Source organism: Ciconia boyciana, chromosome 5, assembly GCF_034638445.1.
Source record: "Ciconia boyciana chromosome 5, ASM3463844v1, whole genome shotgun sequence".
Lineage (NCBI taxonomy): Eukaryota > Metazoa > Chordata > Aves > Ciconiiformes > Ciconiidae > Ciconia > Ciconia boyciana.
Window position 1 is genome coordinate 27,370,009 of NC_132938.1, and position 16,514 is coordinate 27,386,522.

The window sequence follows — 16,514 nt, forward strand, 5'->3', positions numbered from 1 at the left end:
GTTGGAAAAATTATAATGCAAACAGTAAGCCAGATGGGGAATTTTACAAGCATCTTTTCATGTCATGAATGATGCTGTCTCTCTGGGTTATGGTCTCTCTGCTCTCTCGACTGCTGTTCCTTTCCCCCTGGCTCCCCTCCAGAGCTGTTAAGTTTCAGCCAGGGAAGAAAGGGAGATTTGGACTCCTCTAAATTTCCAAGTCCCTATTTTTTTGCGGTGTGGCTGGTGACAGCGAGCTTTGTGTGCGAGAGCGTTGGCATGCAGAGAGCCGCAGCGATTAGCATGCTGATCGCTGTGCCCCGACAGAATAAACAGGGCTGCTCTCGCCGAGCTGTGACCGTGCCACCCAAACAAAAGCCTGGGAGCAGATGTGGGGAGAGCCCTGCTCGCGAATCCTGCTCTGTCACACAGGGTGGGCAAGGGCTGAACACTGCCCAGGCTTCTCTGCTTCACAGTTTTTACAAAAATGGACGTCTGCCCCATGCTGTGGTTCTGCTCCTCTCTAATGCTTCACATGGCATCTTACCCCCAGTTGGGAGGTTTGAGGCGTCAAGAATATCAAGCTGTACATTATATCCTTACTTGTCCACACATCTACCGTTGCAGTTGCTGATCTAGCAACGTATATATCTAAAAACTTGTTCTCCACTGACCTTCAAGACTTACCTGCATGAAAAAGATTCACTGGTTCTATGAAAGGGGGGCGGTGTACATGCATATGTGTAAGTAAGTATAAAACATATATTGAATGTATATGCACACATACCAATTTAATGCCCTTGGTGCAAACCCATGTCTCATCACTTGTATTTGGTTTGAAAGAGGCTTATATCAGTTTGTGCTCAATGTGTCTTAGTTACTGATTTTTACTTTTTACACTCTGCAAAGTGTAAATCCTCCATAAAAAGTGTTACACAATTGGTGTAACTTCTTGCAGACAGTGTTCACGTAAAGGGTAGCTTCAAGCATTGTATTTGGGGAGAAGGCACCTACCTCTTCTCCCAGTGGCTTCTGTCTGGTTAAGGTTGGAGAGGCAAGAGACTGGTTAACTGGCTTGTTTGTATCGACATGCAAGATGCTTTCTGAACAAACTGCTTGCTTAAATGGTGGTGGGCTGTTTCATATCTACCCTTCCTGCTCCCTTCAGAAATCCAGCCTTGTCTGCCCTGTAACATGCTGAAGCTGTGTTGGCCGCCTACAGCAGTAGTTGGGGAAGTTAGCAGGGCTTTTTCAGTTAAAGAAGTTGCCAACATCTGGGTTTGGAAAGAGAAAAGTCGACAAGCTTGTTGCAGTTACATATTTAAAATAAAAAACAAGAAGAAAGTTTTGTTTCATATTTATCTGGTTTTCAAACAAAACATGTACTGACTTCTTAAATTATGCGACTGGAATTGTCTTTGGTTCTTCATTTAACTAATGATACAACTGTGAGCTGTTACTGGGTCAGGGAGAGGTTGATTTGGATTATTTTTTTCCATGAGGAAGAGTTAAAAGTATTTCAATTTTTTGCCTCATTTCAGGATAATATCATCTTATTCTTAAGAGGCTGCAAAGAGCTGGGACTTAAAGAATCTCAGCTTTTTGATCCTGGTGATCTGCAGGACACATCAAACAGAGTAACCATCAAGTAAGTACAACAGCAGTTTGTGATTAGCATGTTACAACCTCAGATGCATGTGATGCAATAGTAAACATCTAACGATGAGCAAAAAGGCTATAGAATTGTCATTTGTATAAAGCAAATAGGAAGCTGAGGTTTGGGAAACCTTCAGCGCTGGGAAGAATACATTGTTCCCTTCAACAGGCTTTCTCTAAGGGCTGTTATTTTTCCCAGAGAGATCAACCACAGCTCTTTTAAAATACTGTTTTAGTTAAGCAGTGAGATTCTGTGGGACTTAAGGGTTTTCCTGAGTCTAAATTGATGGCATTCTTTTTTGTCTGTCCAACTAATTAACTATATAGGCTGGGGGAAAAAAATCACAGCTCTGTTATTTCAGATTAAACTGTTTTGAAGATGCATTATAGGACGTTCGTAGGCCTCTTGGACTACAAGGTACAGACATGAGCACGGTCTGTTTATTTTCGAACAAGAACTATAGGTGGGGACACAGTAATTGGGCTGAGGATCTCTGTATGAACTGTGTGGACTGGAAATGCCACAGTTTAGATACTTTTCACCAAAGCCACACACCTACTACCACATGCATATTAAGAGGGTCTCCTTTCTAATAACTAATTCATGTTTTGGGAGGGGTGAAGTGTTTTTTTTAAAAATCTTCTTTTAATCAACAGCTTTTTAGACATGGTATGTGCACATCCCTCACTGCAAAGAGTACTAGGTGCTTAGACTCAAATGCTTGTATTTTCAGCATTTCACCCCACAAAGTGATTTAAAATATAGATATGAAACTGGCACAGAAAGAATTACTGACTTGCCTAAGGTCACACAGAGCAGACTTGAATCAAAGTCCATATAGTCATAGATTGAGGTCTTAAATAGGAACAGTTGTCCCTTTCAGGGAAGACTTTGTCATCATGGACTAGAGGAACAGAAACAGTCAAACTGTATTTTTCTCTCATTTATATTAATGGCAATCAAGCTCCCCACCACCCAAAAGCAGGAGCACCCCACACTTTCATAAAATTAACAAAATTTGTAATTGGTGTTACTTAGAAGTTTTCCTGAAATTTTTGGGTCTGTCGTGTAATATTAAAAAGTTAATGCTCTACAGACAATCAAATACTGCTGAGTTGATTGAATGGCCTTGTTTCATTTGGCCAAAAAGATTTGGCCAAAAAGATCACTAATGAAATCCTGGTCAGACACATCCATTTTAGAAAAGTATATGGAAACAATTTACTAAATTTTAGCGGCATTCTGTTTTTTTTTCCCTTCTGGCAGTGGCAGCTGGGCAAGTTTTCATGGTGTTCAAGCACTGTCTGGGAAAATTCAAAGGTTCTGAAAATCGAATTGGCCACTTTCCTTGTTTTAAGGAATAGTCTCTCACTTTTTGCTCCCTTCCAAGTTTCTGGCTCTAATACGAGGTTCTTTTCACCTGTACATAGCAGCGAGAGGGGGCTATGTAACGTATTTCTTCTAAATCTGGTAATATTGCAATGAAAGAGGTTCTTCATGACATCCTGTAAAATCATGACAATGAGTTGGCTGGAGGGAGTCGCAAAACAGTCCCTAATCGCCATAGAAAACCCTAATCTCCATATAAAACCAGAGAGAAAGGGTCTTTTTGGTAAGAAGCTTGATCTTTTGGGGTTGAGGATGGTGGAGTACCTTGGAGGAGGCAGGTTGAGAGGCTGGGACTAGCATGGAGCTCCAAGGAGAGCTGTCCAGCATGTAAGCAAGTTAAACCCGGAGTAATAAACGCTGCAGAGCTGGCTTGGCCCTCCACTGAATATGATGCTAGGTAGATGTGAAGTGTCTCACTGGCATAGATTTTTTTCCCCGTCAACTCTTCAGAGAAAGCAGCTGTGGAAATGAGCCAAATGTTTTCCTAGGACTGTCCAAGTTCACGCTGAGTAACTGAGTTGAGGTGTACAAGCCAAGTCCATGACTGTTGTAGAGAAATATGTTCAAGACTGCTGTCTTCTAGCTAGTTCCCAAAGCATGAAGGTGATTTTTTTTTTCCCCCCTCTTTGAAGACTTTTGGGTTATTTTTTAAACATGGTAAAAATGGTATTTGTTCTGTGGTAAAGGATGAATATGACATTATTACACATGATTAAGATAATGACATTTTTAACAATTTTTTTCATATAGATGTTAATTGAAGTATGCGTTAGATCTATTTTTTTGTTGGAACATTCAGCTTATAAAAGTTATGAGCTAATGCTGTAAAGAATTTCTTCTTGACTTGTTAAACAAGACTCTTTTCCACTGCTATTTTATTAAGAAAAAAATAGGACTGTTTTATTTTTCTTAGTGTATGGGAATTGGTGGATAAAATTTTGGCTTTAAAAAGATGTTATCAAAAATATGTCGGTTTAGTATTGCCTATATTTAGGCTTTTGTTGTTCTCACAGATTTAAGTGTGTTTATTTTTGTTTTTATCAGGTAACCTTTAATGCTGGAGTGGACTTACGGTTATAGTAGAAGGCAGTTCCATTTAAGGCAGTTCCATAGGCAGTTCCTATTATAAATAATCAGGAGACAATCTGTACTAAATCTGAAGTGCTCTTATTTATTTTTCAGCACTTAAATGTGACACACGTTTCCTCCATTCTTTTTTTAATAGTTTCTTTGCTGAATTTTGAAATGGTGTTTGTGTTTGTGCAAACTTTGTGCTTTGTTGTTTCTGACATAAAACTTCCACCCTTTGAACATTGGTGAAAAACTAAATTGAGAAGAATGCCAATGTTCAGTCCGAGTGCTCGAGTGTACATTCAAAAAATAAATATGTTTTCCCCAGCAGGTTCTGTTGCAAGTGGCAGGATCTTTGTTGCTTCATCCACCTACTTTGTTCTTTGTGATGCTTGTTTCCACAGAAGCACCTGCTGCATTTCCTTAACATTTGGTGATGATTTCCTCAGTCTCCTGTGCATGTTCAGTTGCTTCCAGAATCTGTATGGGTCGCATGATTTATCACAGAGCAGAATCTGACTGTTGGATTACTGCAGAACACATTTTAGCAGGGAGGACTTTGGTCTTTTTTGAAGAAATCAGCAACACTGTTTAAAGGAAATATTTTTGGCACTGTCTTTACTGTGGGACCTACACTGTCCTACTTTACTGTGGGACCATTATAAACACATTTTCTTTTTGTACTTCCAGAATTCTAATTTAATGATTGAAGTAATGGTGACAAAATACTCCCACATTATGAATAAATGAGTGTGTGAACTACATCTTCTTAGCTTTCATATGTTTCCAGACAGCAGAAGCATTCTGCAGGCTTTTGTTAGGGAAAACGTGATCTGCTGATACACGCTCTTGGAAAGTGTGTCTGCTTTCTGATTATTTTTTTTTCCTCTTTTTTTTTTTTTGTGTGTGTGTGTGCAACCAGGAACATTGACTATAGTAGGAAGCTGAAAAATGTAAGTACATGACTTGGAGTATTTTTTTTTTTTTTTGTCTGGTTAATCCTGTATTTGGCCTGAGCAAGAATTATGTCAGTAAAAACTTAGTACAGATGAATATCGCTGAAAAGTTCTTCTGAACATAAACCTAACGAGGTTCTACTGCAAACTTCGGTAGAGCTGCTATGGCAAAGCAGCCTTACGATAGAAATATAATGAAGAATGTTTGTCTCTGCTTAATTAAGGGATAAAGAATGTGATCTCTATGCTGTCCATCATGGTTTTCACTGGGAATGGTCTGACTCAGCCATGAAGCTATGCTTTTGTAGCCTTTCATGAATATATAGGCATAAAGTAAATTTGCACAAAGTATTTAAAATGAGGCAAAATGATCATTAGACCTGGGCGCAAGTCTTTACCATCAGATTTGCTAGCTTTCTCATTGTTCTTCCAAATAAATGACTGTTTTCCCAGAAAGGCTAATTCCATTTAACTTTAATTTCTTGTTGATTTAAACTAATAGCAATGATAATGGATCCTGTAATTGTTAAGTAGAAAAGAAAATGGCTAAACTTTGCTGGTCTCATAGTTAGTTATTATCCTAAAGCCTAGCAAGCTGTCTATCCTTACTCAGCTGTAAACTGCTATAAATTCATTCTGTATTTGGCTCACATACCTATAAATTGCTAGGAAATGCCAAGACCTTTTCCTAATAACTTTGCAAGCCAGTAATCATGACTGCAGGTAAAAAAAATAAAAAAATTTTAAAAAACAACAAAATTTTTAAAAAAACCCAAACATTATTTCATTGTGTCTTTCCTATCATCGTTAGAGTAGTGTCTTCTGCATCCAGCACACAAAGTTGCAGGGGAGTTCAGCTTTGGCATTTTAGCACCCTTGCGGGCACTGGCTAAATATCAGATGTACAGATGTATTGTTTTAAAGGTAAAGTTTCAAAAGTATCCTCCACAATGTGCTTGTAGGCAATATATGCTTTCCAGGTGCATGATCTGCAACCTCAGCTGGCAGCCAGTCAGAATTGCGTGCAAATGTGACATTATTGGAGGGGGTGGGGGGTGAGGGAAGTGGATAAAGAAAGGAAGAAGAGAGAAAGTGATCAAATACTAGCATAAATAAATAAAAATATCACAACCTTCACCAGAGAACTGAATGGCAAAATGAATTGGACAGTTTCCTGGTTGCTAGGAACACTATATTTGCAAGTGTTTTCACTTAGCTTGAGAACATGTACTGTAAGAATTTTTTACATAAATTTGTTGAGTAGTGCTGGTTGAAGGAAAACAGCTCAGATAAAGGTTGTTTCAAGACAAAAAAAAAATCAGTATTGGCGAAACCACCTCCTTTCCCTCAGCACTGTAGTATCAATTTGGATGTAATATTAAAAACAAGGGGAAAATTTCTGAACTTTATTAAAAATGTTATTCAGTTATTTCATGGCATGTATATTATTTATAAACTAAAGGGAAATATAAACTATTTTTATATATAATATATGATATATTATATATTGTGCACCACAGTTGTTTTTAAACAGGGGATCTGTATGACACATGCTGTATCCTTTTCTGGCAGGGCCTCAGCTGGAGTGCTGTGTGCTGTGGTTTTGGACATCAGACTTAAATGAAAAATGGGAATGTTAGAGAAAGTTGATGAGAAAAGGCTAATCAGAAGTATAGCATATGTGACTGAGGAGGAAGCACTGAAGGAATATGGGTGCATGTTTTAGGGAAGAAGAGTCTGACACAGATGTCTGTCCCCAGCGCCCCCTTGGGATTTCTCCTAGTCCTATTTTCTTTAGTTCGCTATATAGTATGAATTATATGGCCCTGTCCCATCAAAACATAAAATACTCTATTTCAGTTTATTGAACTTTTTTGAGACAGTTTATGGCAACTATTATTTATTATTGGTTGCACGTCTTTTCCCCATCAAAATATTTCCTCTTTGTTCTGCAGTTAAATACTTTGCAATATCACAGAATATGCAGAAATAACGAGCATTAAATGAGAAAAAGCCCTAAGTTCTGAGGTGATGGTTTGGCATTTTTAACCAGTGCAAAACACTGAACTGAATTGCCTTTGATGATCAGTTTCCAGTCCAAATTGCTGCTGCACAGGTACCATTAAAGACGTTGCTTTAAGTGGAGACATATGTGGGTGCAGAGAAGGACTGTTTGCTTTCCCTGCATGATATAAATATCAGCATTTTTGGAGGTGTTGGATTTGACCATCCTGAGCATCTTAATTTCTCCTTTCCTAAAACAAGTGCAGAACCAGCAGTGTCAGATCAGATTTCTTTGCTACCCAAAGGAGTGAGAGGGTATATAAACATTTGCAAGAGCAATTCTGGGCTTTTTTTTCTGTGCTAGTTTTGAAGTGACTTTTGAGTTATGGAGAGACATCAAGTCAGAACTTGAATGAAACCACTAACTCTTTCTGCTTTAGTCTGATAGAAACAACCAGATGCTCGTGGCTTTTGATTAATCTTGGGCTAAGCATTTCTTAAGCTAGCAGAAGCCTGGAAGTAAATGTTCCCGTGTCATCTCGTTAATTACATTAAGATGATTAAAAATGGAACTACCTTTTCTGTCCTTGAAATAGGCAGGCACACATTTCAGATGTTTTATTTACTCCATTAGTCTTAATGGTTTTAATTAATGACCACTAGTATTAGTACTCTTTAGGGTTTTTTTCCTATTGGATTTACAAACAGATATATTTATAAGTGTGTCCTCTAGACAGTTTCAAATATCTTGCCTAGTTTTTCTATTAAGATTTATTTTTGCTGTTTATTTTCCAGGCAGATGTGACAGTTTCATTTTTTATAAAAATACCAGGAAGATAATGTGTTAAGTTACACATTCCGTAGGACTGTTTAATAGTTGCCCAATGTATTTATGTTTAACCACTGACAGACACTTCCCTTTCAATTCTGATTTATAACAAAATCTTGTGCTGCTGTGCAATTTAGAATAAATGAGAGATGCTGAAGGGAAGTAAATTTAGCTAAGTGACTGTGTAGATGGCTTCAATTAATTCTTATTAACTTCTGCAGGTATTAGTCACCATTTATTGGCTAGGGAAAGCGGCAAACAGCTGCACGTCATATAGTGGATCAACCCTGAACCTGAAGGAGTTTGAAGGTTTGCTGGCACAGATGAGAAAGGTATCTTTTTGTTATATTTTGGGAATGGAAATTTCATTTGAATTATTACTCCCATAAATAATCTGTTTGTTGCTCAATACGAGAGAAGTAGGGGGCTGGAATACACATTACTTAGTAAACCCCTACCACCTTCGAAAATGTTTCTGACTCTACCAAGCCATGAACACAGCTTTCTTTGGCAGCCAGCTTTGTGGTGATATCAGTGATGCAGCACATGATGTCAAACAGGGCTTTAGAATTGTCACATCTGTCATCTTCATTTCCATAGGTTTTGGTTTGAATTATTTTCATTTATGACACAGAGTTCCAGCTAGAAGAGCCTGAGACTCAAAAGTAAGGTGGCAGGACTCACAGGAGCAGAGATTTTTCTTCTTTAAAACATTCAGTCTCATGGGCAGCTCTTCTGTTTTTAAGTTGCAACATAAAGCATCAAACCAAAGTATCTAAATAAAGCTGAAGGGTAGAAGGAGGAGATTATGTTTCACCAAGGATATAGTTATGATGAATCTGTGTTTTGCCAAGCTCTAAATTGTGGCTGAAATTGTATTTGGTGGTTTATGATGAGCTGAGCTCGCTTGCAAAGGAAAAGTTGTGATTGCTGTAGGGTGGTTTGGGGACTTTTGGTTGAGTGCACCAGCATGTCCTGAACCTTGACATGAGACAACCTCAGTAATGGTTAGTGTTGATATCCAAGTATGCATTTACTGGGAATGGAAGGGGCAAGGAGCAGGCATGTAAGAAGATGGCAGCACCCGGTGATAGCATTGCATGTGTTGGACATACTGCTCATGAAAGGCCATCCAGGTATGTTCTCCAGCCCACAGTGAGCTTCATGCCTGCTGCTCCCTCCCCATCTCATGTAATGGCCAAGTCACCACAGGCAGTAGGGTTTGGGGACTGTGGGAGACTCTGCTCTTTACTCTCCTTGAGCTCTGTGCTACTGCATCTGCACCAGCTACAGCTCTTCATTCTGGGATCTCAGAGAGCCAGCACCAGACTGCCACTGCAGAGGAAGACATACTTGGCTGACTGATAGCAGTTCCTATACCCCAGTGTGACCAGAGAGCCTTAACTAGACAGGTAAAATCCCTCTTTGTGAGCCCAGTTCCTGTGAACAAGCAGGTGGAAAAGGAGAGGAAAAGAGAACATCCTGCTTCTCTGTAGAGGTTTACTTTGGTCTTCATTTGAAGTGACCTGTGCTAATCGCTCGGGACTTTGTCGCTCATGAGTGATATGACTGAGACCAAGCAATAAAGAAATGAAGTTAATACTTGAGTTGTTTCCAAATAGAAGATGCAGGGAAGGAGCAGTCCCCACTCCAAAGAGTCTGAAAGGTGAAACAAAGACAAAGGGAGCTAATGCAGAAAAATTGCCAAAGTGCGGGTTGTTAGTGCCGCATGGTATTATGGTTTATTTTTAATGTTTAATCTCACAGCATGAGGCTCCTCTCTTTCCAGGTGATGTTTGCCCATCAAACTAATCATCAGAGTATTTTGGAGATCCCATCTTGAGCCCTTTTGTGGGATGAAGTAGGCTGGGCCGAAAGGCAGCGTTCTCCAGGGAGCTGATGATCGTGGAGTGCCTGGCTGGGCAGTGCAGAGCGCTGCAGGTCGAGGACAAAAGCAACAGGCTGGGACTTGATTCATTGCAGATGTTAGAGCTGTGAGCAGAGTAGAGATCTCATAAAAGCTGAAAGCTATATATTCCTTTAATGTAAAAACAGAACACTTTGCAGTCCTGAAAAGTCTCGTTTAGGTGGTACTGTTACGAGGGCCGCTGGTGTCTTATGTTAAGGTCATCTCCCTACTCCTGTACTCCTGCAGTATTTCCCACTGGAAATTGTGGGCTTGAATTTGAAGAGGATTTGATTGTAAAATAGGACATGTTAATCATGCTGTGCAACACTGTGATGTTCTTTATAGCTGAGCTCCAGTGATGAAAAGACACTTTATCACATTCTCTACTGGCATTTTTTTCCACTGAATTTAATAATTAAATCAACCATAAATTCAGTCTGGTTTAGTTTTTTTCTTACAAATCCTCTCTGTCCTCCTTTTTTAGCAAATCAAAAGACAGCTCATACGTAAGTTGTCTCAGACTCATCTTTTTCTACTTCTCATACTGAAAGGGCTATTCATTTCTAATTTTATTCATGCTACACTGTTTTTAATTTCATTAACTATTTGGATACGCATTCTTCTTTACTTTTAAACTAGAAATTCCCAATGACAAAACATCCATGGCTTTTTGATTATATTCAGTGGGTGGAACTTCCTGGAGAAATGCATCTTATATTTGGAAATCACACTTTTACTACCGCTTGGTGACGTACTGTGTTTTTAATTAGATAATATGAAAGACTAATGTGCTGTTGTGTGTCATGTTACACTGTTATCAGTCCCGCAGATAAACACTTTCTTTTTCCCATTGATAACATTTGGGAGATGACGTTTGCTCAGAGCAGGACAAGTACCCGTCTGTGAGACGGCGTTGGGCTGGAAGAGTAGCTTTGCCAAGGGGAAGGCTGTAAAGAACATGTTTACAGAAGTCTAGGATCCCATCCTGGTGCCTGCCTCCTAATTCCTGGTGAGCGGCATGCAAAATTAACATCAACAGGCCTTTGAAAGTAGGGTCTGCAGAACTCATTAGTTCACAGTTGGACTGTTTTCAAACTCTGGGAGATAGTGAATGCAGGATGGGGCTTTTTGCCTGAGTTTAGGTCCCTGTAGCTGCTGAGCAGTTCTGTGTCATTCAAATACAGTAATTTAGGAAAATGGAAGTGTGCCTGAGGATTGAGAATAGCTGATTGGTATGAAGGGATGAAGGGATTTAGGGAATTTGGATTTTTAAAAAGATTTTTGGATCGTGTCACAAACGGGATTTTGGTAGGATTTTTAGATTGGTTTTTGGATGTGTGTAACTCATGCAGATTTCAGGGAGACAGATCTTTGTTGTCTAGTGTTTCTATCAGTATTTTAGTTCACTAAGCAGGACTGGGGAAGGAGATTACATAGGATCTAATTACTACTTTGTTAGATGAATTTTATTGTTTTTAGAAAATACTTTCACTTCAATTTGCAGTGGGGTTACTTACTGACATTACCACAGTTTAGCTTGGCCTTAGGGGACCTTTGCTGCTGCCCTTAATGTGGTATTTTGGCAGCGTAATAGTGAGTGGCACTAATTAAGCCTTCTTCCTGAAAAGTCTGCAGGACGTCGGGTCTGATCTCTCTGTCTCGCTTTGAGCCTCCCTCTTTTCCAGTGCGGAAGCTTTGGTGTGTTACTGTAGGGCTCTCCTCCCTCCATCACTTCTACAGCAAACCTGCTTTCTTGTGGAGGTGGCCCACCACATAGCGTACTGTGATGTTCTTGATCGATTTTCTTATTGGTGATACTAAAAGCTTAGCTTAACGGGTAAAAGCTTAGCAGTCAAGGACAGTGGGAGCTGTGCTCAACATAGCCATTGTGCTCCAGCTAGTGGTAAGCAGGGGGTGCTTCTTAATTAGGAATTAATATTCAAATGCTTCTGGGGAAAAAAAAAGAAAAAGAAAAAAACCCACATTCCAGCCTGTTTGGGTCACAAAATGTCAGTCTGATAATGGCACCCACATCTCTGACTTTACTTACTGTCGGGGGAGAAAAAAACAGATTTATCTTTGCATAAAAGTAGTTATTTTTGTTTTTTCTCAGCCTGCGCGATTGTAATTAATGTTAAGACGCTCTCTAAAACAAGGGATTTATTATAATGCAAGGGTGAGGATGGCTTCTATTGACCTTTTCCTCTGCTGGAGTTTCAGTGTTTTAGTATGTGCTGCTTGCACTGGAAAGAATTTATAATCACAGGGCTGTCAAAGACAACCATTGTTCTCCCTGCTCTGAACATGTGGGTCAGCTACAAGTGCTTTCATATCCCCCAGAGCCAGGAGCTGGCAAAGAGTAAAGAGCACAACTGAATTCTTCTGAGGCATCAGGAAAAGCATTTTGCATATTTTTCATTGCTGATTGCTTCAGAAAGACATCCCTCTTTCATAACAGGAATTTCTCTTCAAGGTAGAGGGAGGCTGGGGCACACTGCTTCATTATTTTGCCGAGCTGAAGCAGCAACAACAAATGCTGTCTGCTGGTGTCCTGGCCAGATACAATAGATGGGCAAGGGGAGGGGGGGATCTTTTGGAAAGCAGCAGACTTAAACATGATGCAGGCACGATGTTAAAATTGTAGTGCCTTTGCCTGTGCTATGGACTATGGACGACAAGTCAAGTTTCAGGTTACTTTCAGTTTTGATCTGTTTATTAACTTGCCTGTTGCAACTTTTTCCTCAGTGCATCGTACTAATCTAATGAACGGGGATTCCTCTTAATCAGCATAAAATTGGGGTTTATTGCAAGCTTGCACTTTTGTTTTGAAGGGGAGAAGGGGTAGAAAACAAGGAAACACTTTCTGGGGGAGGAGATTTTTAGTATTTGGGAAGATGCTTTGTTGTCTGATGTGTAATGGATGTCACGGGTATGTCAGTGGCTTCTTTATGAAGAGGTACCTGCTGTACTTCCACGTAGGAAACAGAGGATATTGAGAGCCCAAAGCGCAGCATTCGTGACAGCGGCTATATAGACTGCTGGGACTCTGAACGCAGCGATTCCCTCTCTCCACCTCGCCACGGCAGAGATGATTCCTTTGACAGTCTGGACTCCTTTGGCTCCCGCTCGCAGCAGACACCGTCTCCAGATGTAGTGCTCAGAGGGAGCAGCGATGGTAAGTACTAGTCACAGTGCGGCACATGCATAACGTTGTGACATATAAGTAACATTTCTGGAGCAAATGTGCCATTCGGAAGCTGGACACAGCTTCTGAATCGTGCTAATCCAGTGGGAGGACTTCTCTGTGAATGCTGATTTGTGCTCCCTGAGGTTTAGATGACTTTGCCAACAACTTACTTGAAGTCTGTTTCAGTTACGATAGCGTAGTGTTGGAAAATGAGTTACATCATTGCAGTGTAATTTTATGATGGGAAGAGTGCTTTTCTGGGTTACAGTGTAAGAGGATGTTATGCAGACTCATTTTAAGTTATAAATTTTAAGTTATAAATTTTAAGTTATAAACTAGGCTGGAGCAAGAAATAAAAGTGCGGGAACAAGGGAAATACTGAAGTGAATAAAATGTTTGCCGAAGTGAACCCTGGGCAGAAAAATGATGTAGAAATATCTTGGAAATGTCTGACACTTGACAGAGTTTTGAGGTCTGATGTACAACGTTTTACCAAATGTCGTATTTGTTTTCATGGTATTTAGAAAATTGGGTAAATTAATAGCTCCCGGCATCAGAGCTGTGGCCACCTTTGTACACCTTTAAGTGAGGACATGCAGCTCTAGGCTTACAGAAGGGGTGCTGCTTCTCTGCCTTTCTCGTCTGATTCCCAGAGGCTTCCAGACGCTTGTAAACACAGTGTGCTGGATGAGGAAGGATTTGCTAGGGGTAGGTGTGGAGCATGCAGCTAGGTTACCTGTCGTGAGCAGGATTCTGGTTCAGAACAAAGGATGCTTGACTGAGGCTCCCTCTGCGCGGTTACATTCCCGATGAATGGATGAATCGGTGAAACTGCATCATCAGATGAAGTTATGTTCCACACATGAATCAATTCTCCTTAGTAATGTTATTTATTTAATAAAAAAAGGAAGGGCAGAAAGACTTTTTGGTAGGAACCAGATGTTCATACTGCTTTTGGCAGTGTGAAAGAAACTGGTGCTAATCATAACCGGACACATGAGAGATTTCCTGAGGTGATGGGGAACTCCTTAAAACTGAAAAGCTGGCAGGGAGAGCTGGTATTACAGCTGAATAATGAAAGAGGTGTGGGGAAAGCAGGGCTAAGATCTGCTCTGCTGTTTTGAGTGGCCTGTAGTATTGGGGCTGTTGCTGGTTGACCATCCAGAACCAGCTACTGGGGCTGATTGCCTGAAACAGCCTCATGCCCCCTCAGACACTGAACAGAGCACTGTCTCCACATTACAAAACATTTTTCTGCCTTCCCAAATGAGACAAAAGTGTGGTGTTGGCAAACAGGAACACCTCACATGTCCTAATCAAGGAGTGTTGCTCCATCCTGGGTGCTCAAGAACTGTCCAGTGTCCCTGACTACTTGGAGCTCGTGGGCAGCCAGTTACATATGTCCTGTAGCTGCTTCCTATCAACTTCTGCTGTATTAGCAGATTTTAGTAAGGTTTTGTAGTTTGCCACAGCTAAGACATACTATCTTGTCACATTCTTGAGCCCATAACAAACACAAAATAAGATGCAAGAATACAAAGCTTGTTCTTAAAAATTAGTCTTTAACAATATCCAGAGCCAGGGTGCATGCAGATGCTGTGTGCACACGTATGACTTGTCCAGCCGGCCCTTTCTAATATGTCCCATTTTCCCTGCTTGCTTCTGCCATAACTTCACAGCTGTCTCCTCCAAGAGTTGCAGGTGAGGTGTAGCTTGGCTGACCTCATTTCTGTTGAACCTCTTCCTGTGGCCCCAGCAGGCCAGTGTTTCACTCAGCTGCATGTAGTTTTTGATAGAAATAATGTATACGCAAAGCTGGATGGAGGAAAAGGTTCTACTTGCATTACTTCTCTCTCCATTCAGATAGGAGCTTTATAAACCCAGTAATATGATAGCTAAATAAAACTATTATTCCTTCCACTCCTAGAAAAAAAAAAAAATGAATGGAGATCATTTAAGTGATCCTAAGGTGATGATTAGTTTAGGTGGTAGCAGTAAGTAATACTACCTTCACAAATGCCATCTGTGATTAGTCCCACTGTCTAGGAGCTGCTCTGGTGTCCTACGCGGACCCTGTCCCTTGGCAAAAAGCAAACAAAACCAGTGGTAGAGCAGAACAGTTTGTTTAAAACACAGTAGAATTGTAGACTTAGCTGCCCGTAGAGTTGCTGATGTACTCAGGAAGGAATAAAATCCTCTGCTTGGCCGGCAGTTGTGCATGGATCCTTGTACGAAGGATCTGTGTGTGTCTGTGGTGTACAACTGCTTGTTACAGGTTGTGGAAACTGGCTGCTGCTGCTTCTACTTGGAAATGCAGAACAACAAAGTTAAGGTTATAAATGTAGAGCACAGCTGCATCTTCCATTCAGTGCTTTGGCTTCAAGGGCTTTTTTGCAAATTTGAGCTGAAAATAATTTCATGAGTAAAATCTGAATAATTAAAGATGCTGTTTGTGTTTGAAGTACTCAACTTGGGGATGCTGGTAGGCATTAGTAATGAGGGAGAGGAATCTGTTCTAATTCCTCTGCTACTGTGGTTTTCTATTCCAGCATTTCTGTCTGCCCGTTCAAGACCGGTTTTCATGTTATACAAAAATAAACACCAAAACAAAGTCAAGAGCAAACAGAATAGCAAATAACAGTAAGGGATCTTTTCATTTTCTTTTAGCTCCTCTGTGGCCCTGCTCAGTGTAATGATATTACAGCTCTTCAAACCTCAGCTATCCTCAGACACCCATGATTCTGTGGTCATGTCTCCGCTTTTTATTTAGACATAGACATAGACTCAGATTTCCAATCATGGTGCTAGTTATTGTATGCTCTTAACCAAAATTGTTCAGGCAAAAGATTACTGGCAAAAAGTACATTGTGATTTTTGTCCAACTAGCTCATTTCCATTGTGTCTTGTCTTTTCTTGCTGTTCCCTTTCACTCTTCTTCGTCTCTCTCCAAGCAAACATTGAATAACTCAATCTGCTGCAAGAGCTCTTTGCAAATAACATTCCTAGCATATTTAGACCTCTTTTCCTTCCCCCACTTTGAATTATACACAAGCTACTTGTGATTTTTATGACTTCATTGTTTTCAGTTGTTCATGAGGTGGCTCAGTGAATTAGGTAGTAATTTACTAGTGGGGTGAATTAGCAAAAGGACACAACCTGGGTGGCTTCCCCTCACCTCAGAGAGGGGAACAGCTATTTCATATGCAAGTGTTGCAAAGGGGCCAAGGGCCAGAGACACCCAACGCTCCAAAGCTGGGAGAAGATTTGAATGTTGGTGGGAGAAATGGCTGAATATGCTCCATTTCACTCATCAAACCAGGGCCTGTGGTGATGTTACACTGCTGGGAGAGAACCTTTTACAAAGCTTCTTTGTGAATTACTTAAAAAGGCTCAGGATGGTGCAGGGAATCTAGTGAATGTCTATGAAGTGGCTTCCAAAATGGCTATGAGGGCAGTTCCACTGCAAATGCTCTTTAAGGTATTTGTCCTACCATTTGGGAGTTTTGTTTTCAAGTTGGAAAAGTCTTGCCTAA

At 40.4% G+C, this 16,514-nt stretch overlaps 1 protein-coding gene across 3 annotated transcripts in view; it reads left to right on the forward strand.

The window, feature by feature from the left end:
• The window catches only part of LIMCH1 (LIM and calponin homology domains 1), a 183,276-nt gene that overhangs the window by 106,816 nt on the left and 59,946 nt on the right, over window positions 1-16,514 (forward strand). For all 3 annotated transcript variants that reach the window (XM_072861281.1, XM_072861279.1, XM_072861280.1), the window contains exons 4-7: window positions 1,521-1,627; window positions 5,019-5,049; window positions 8,107-8,217; window positions 12,774-12,969. In XM_072861281.1, the coding sequence (XP_072717382.1) occupies window positions 1,521-1,627; window positions 5,019-5,049; window positions 8,107-8,217; window positions 12,774-12,969 (445 nt within the window). The remainder of the gene's footprint in view (window positions 1-1,520; window positions 1,628-5,018; window positions 5,050-8,106; window positions 8,218-12,773; window positions 12,970-16,514) is intronic.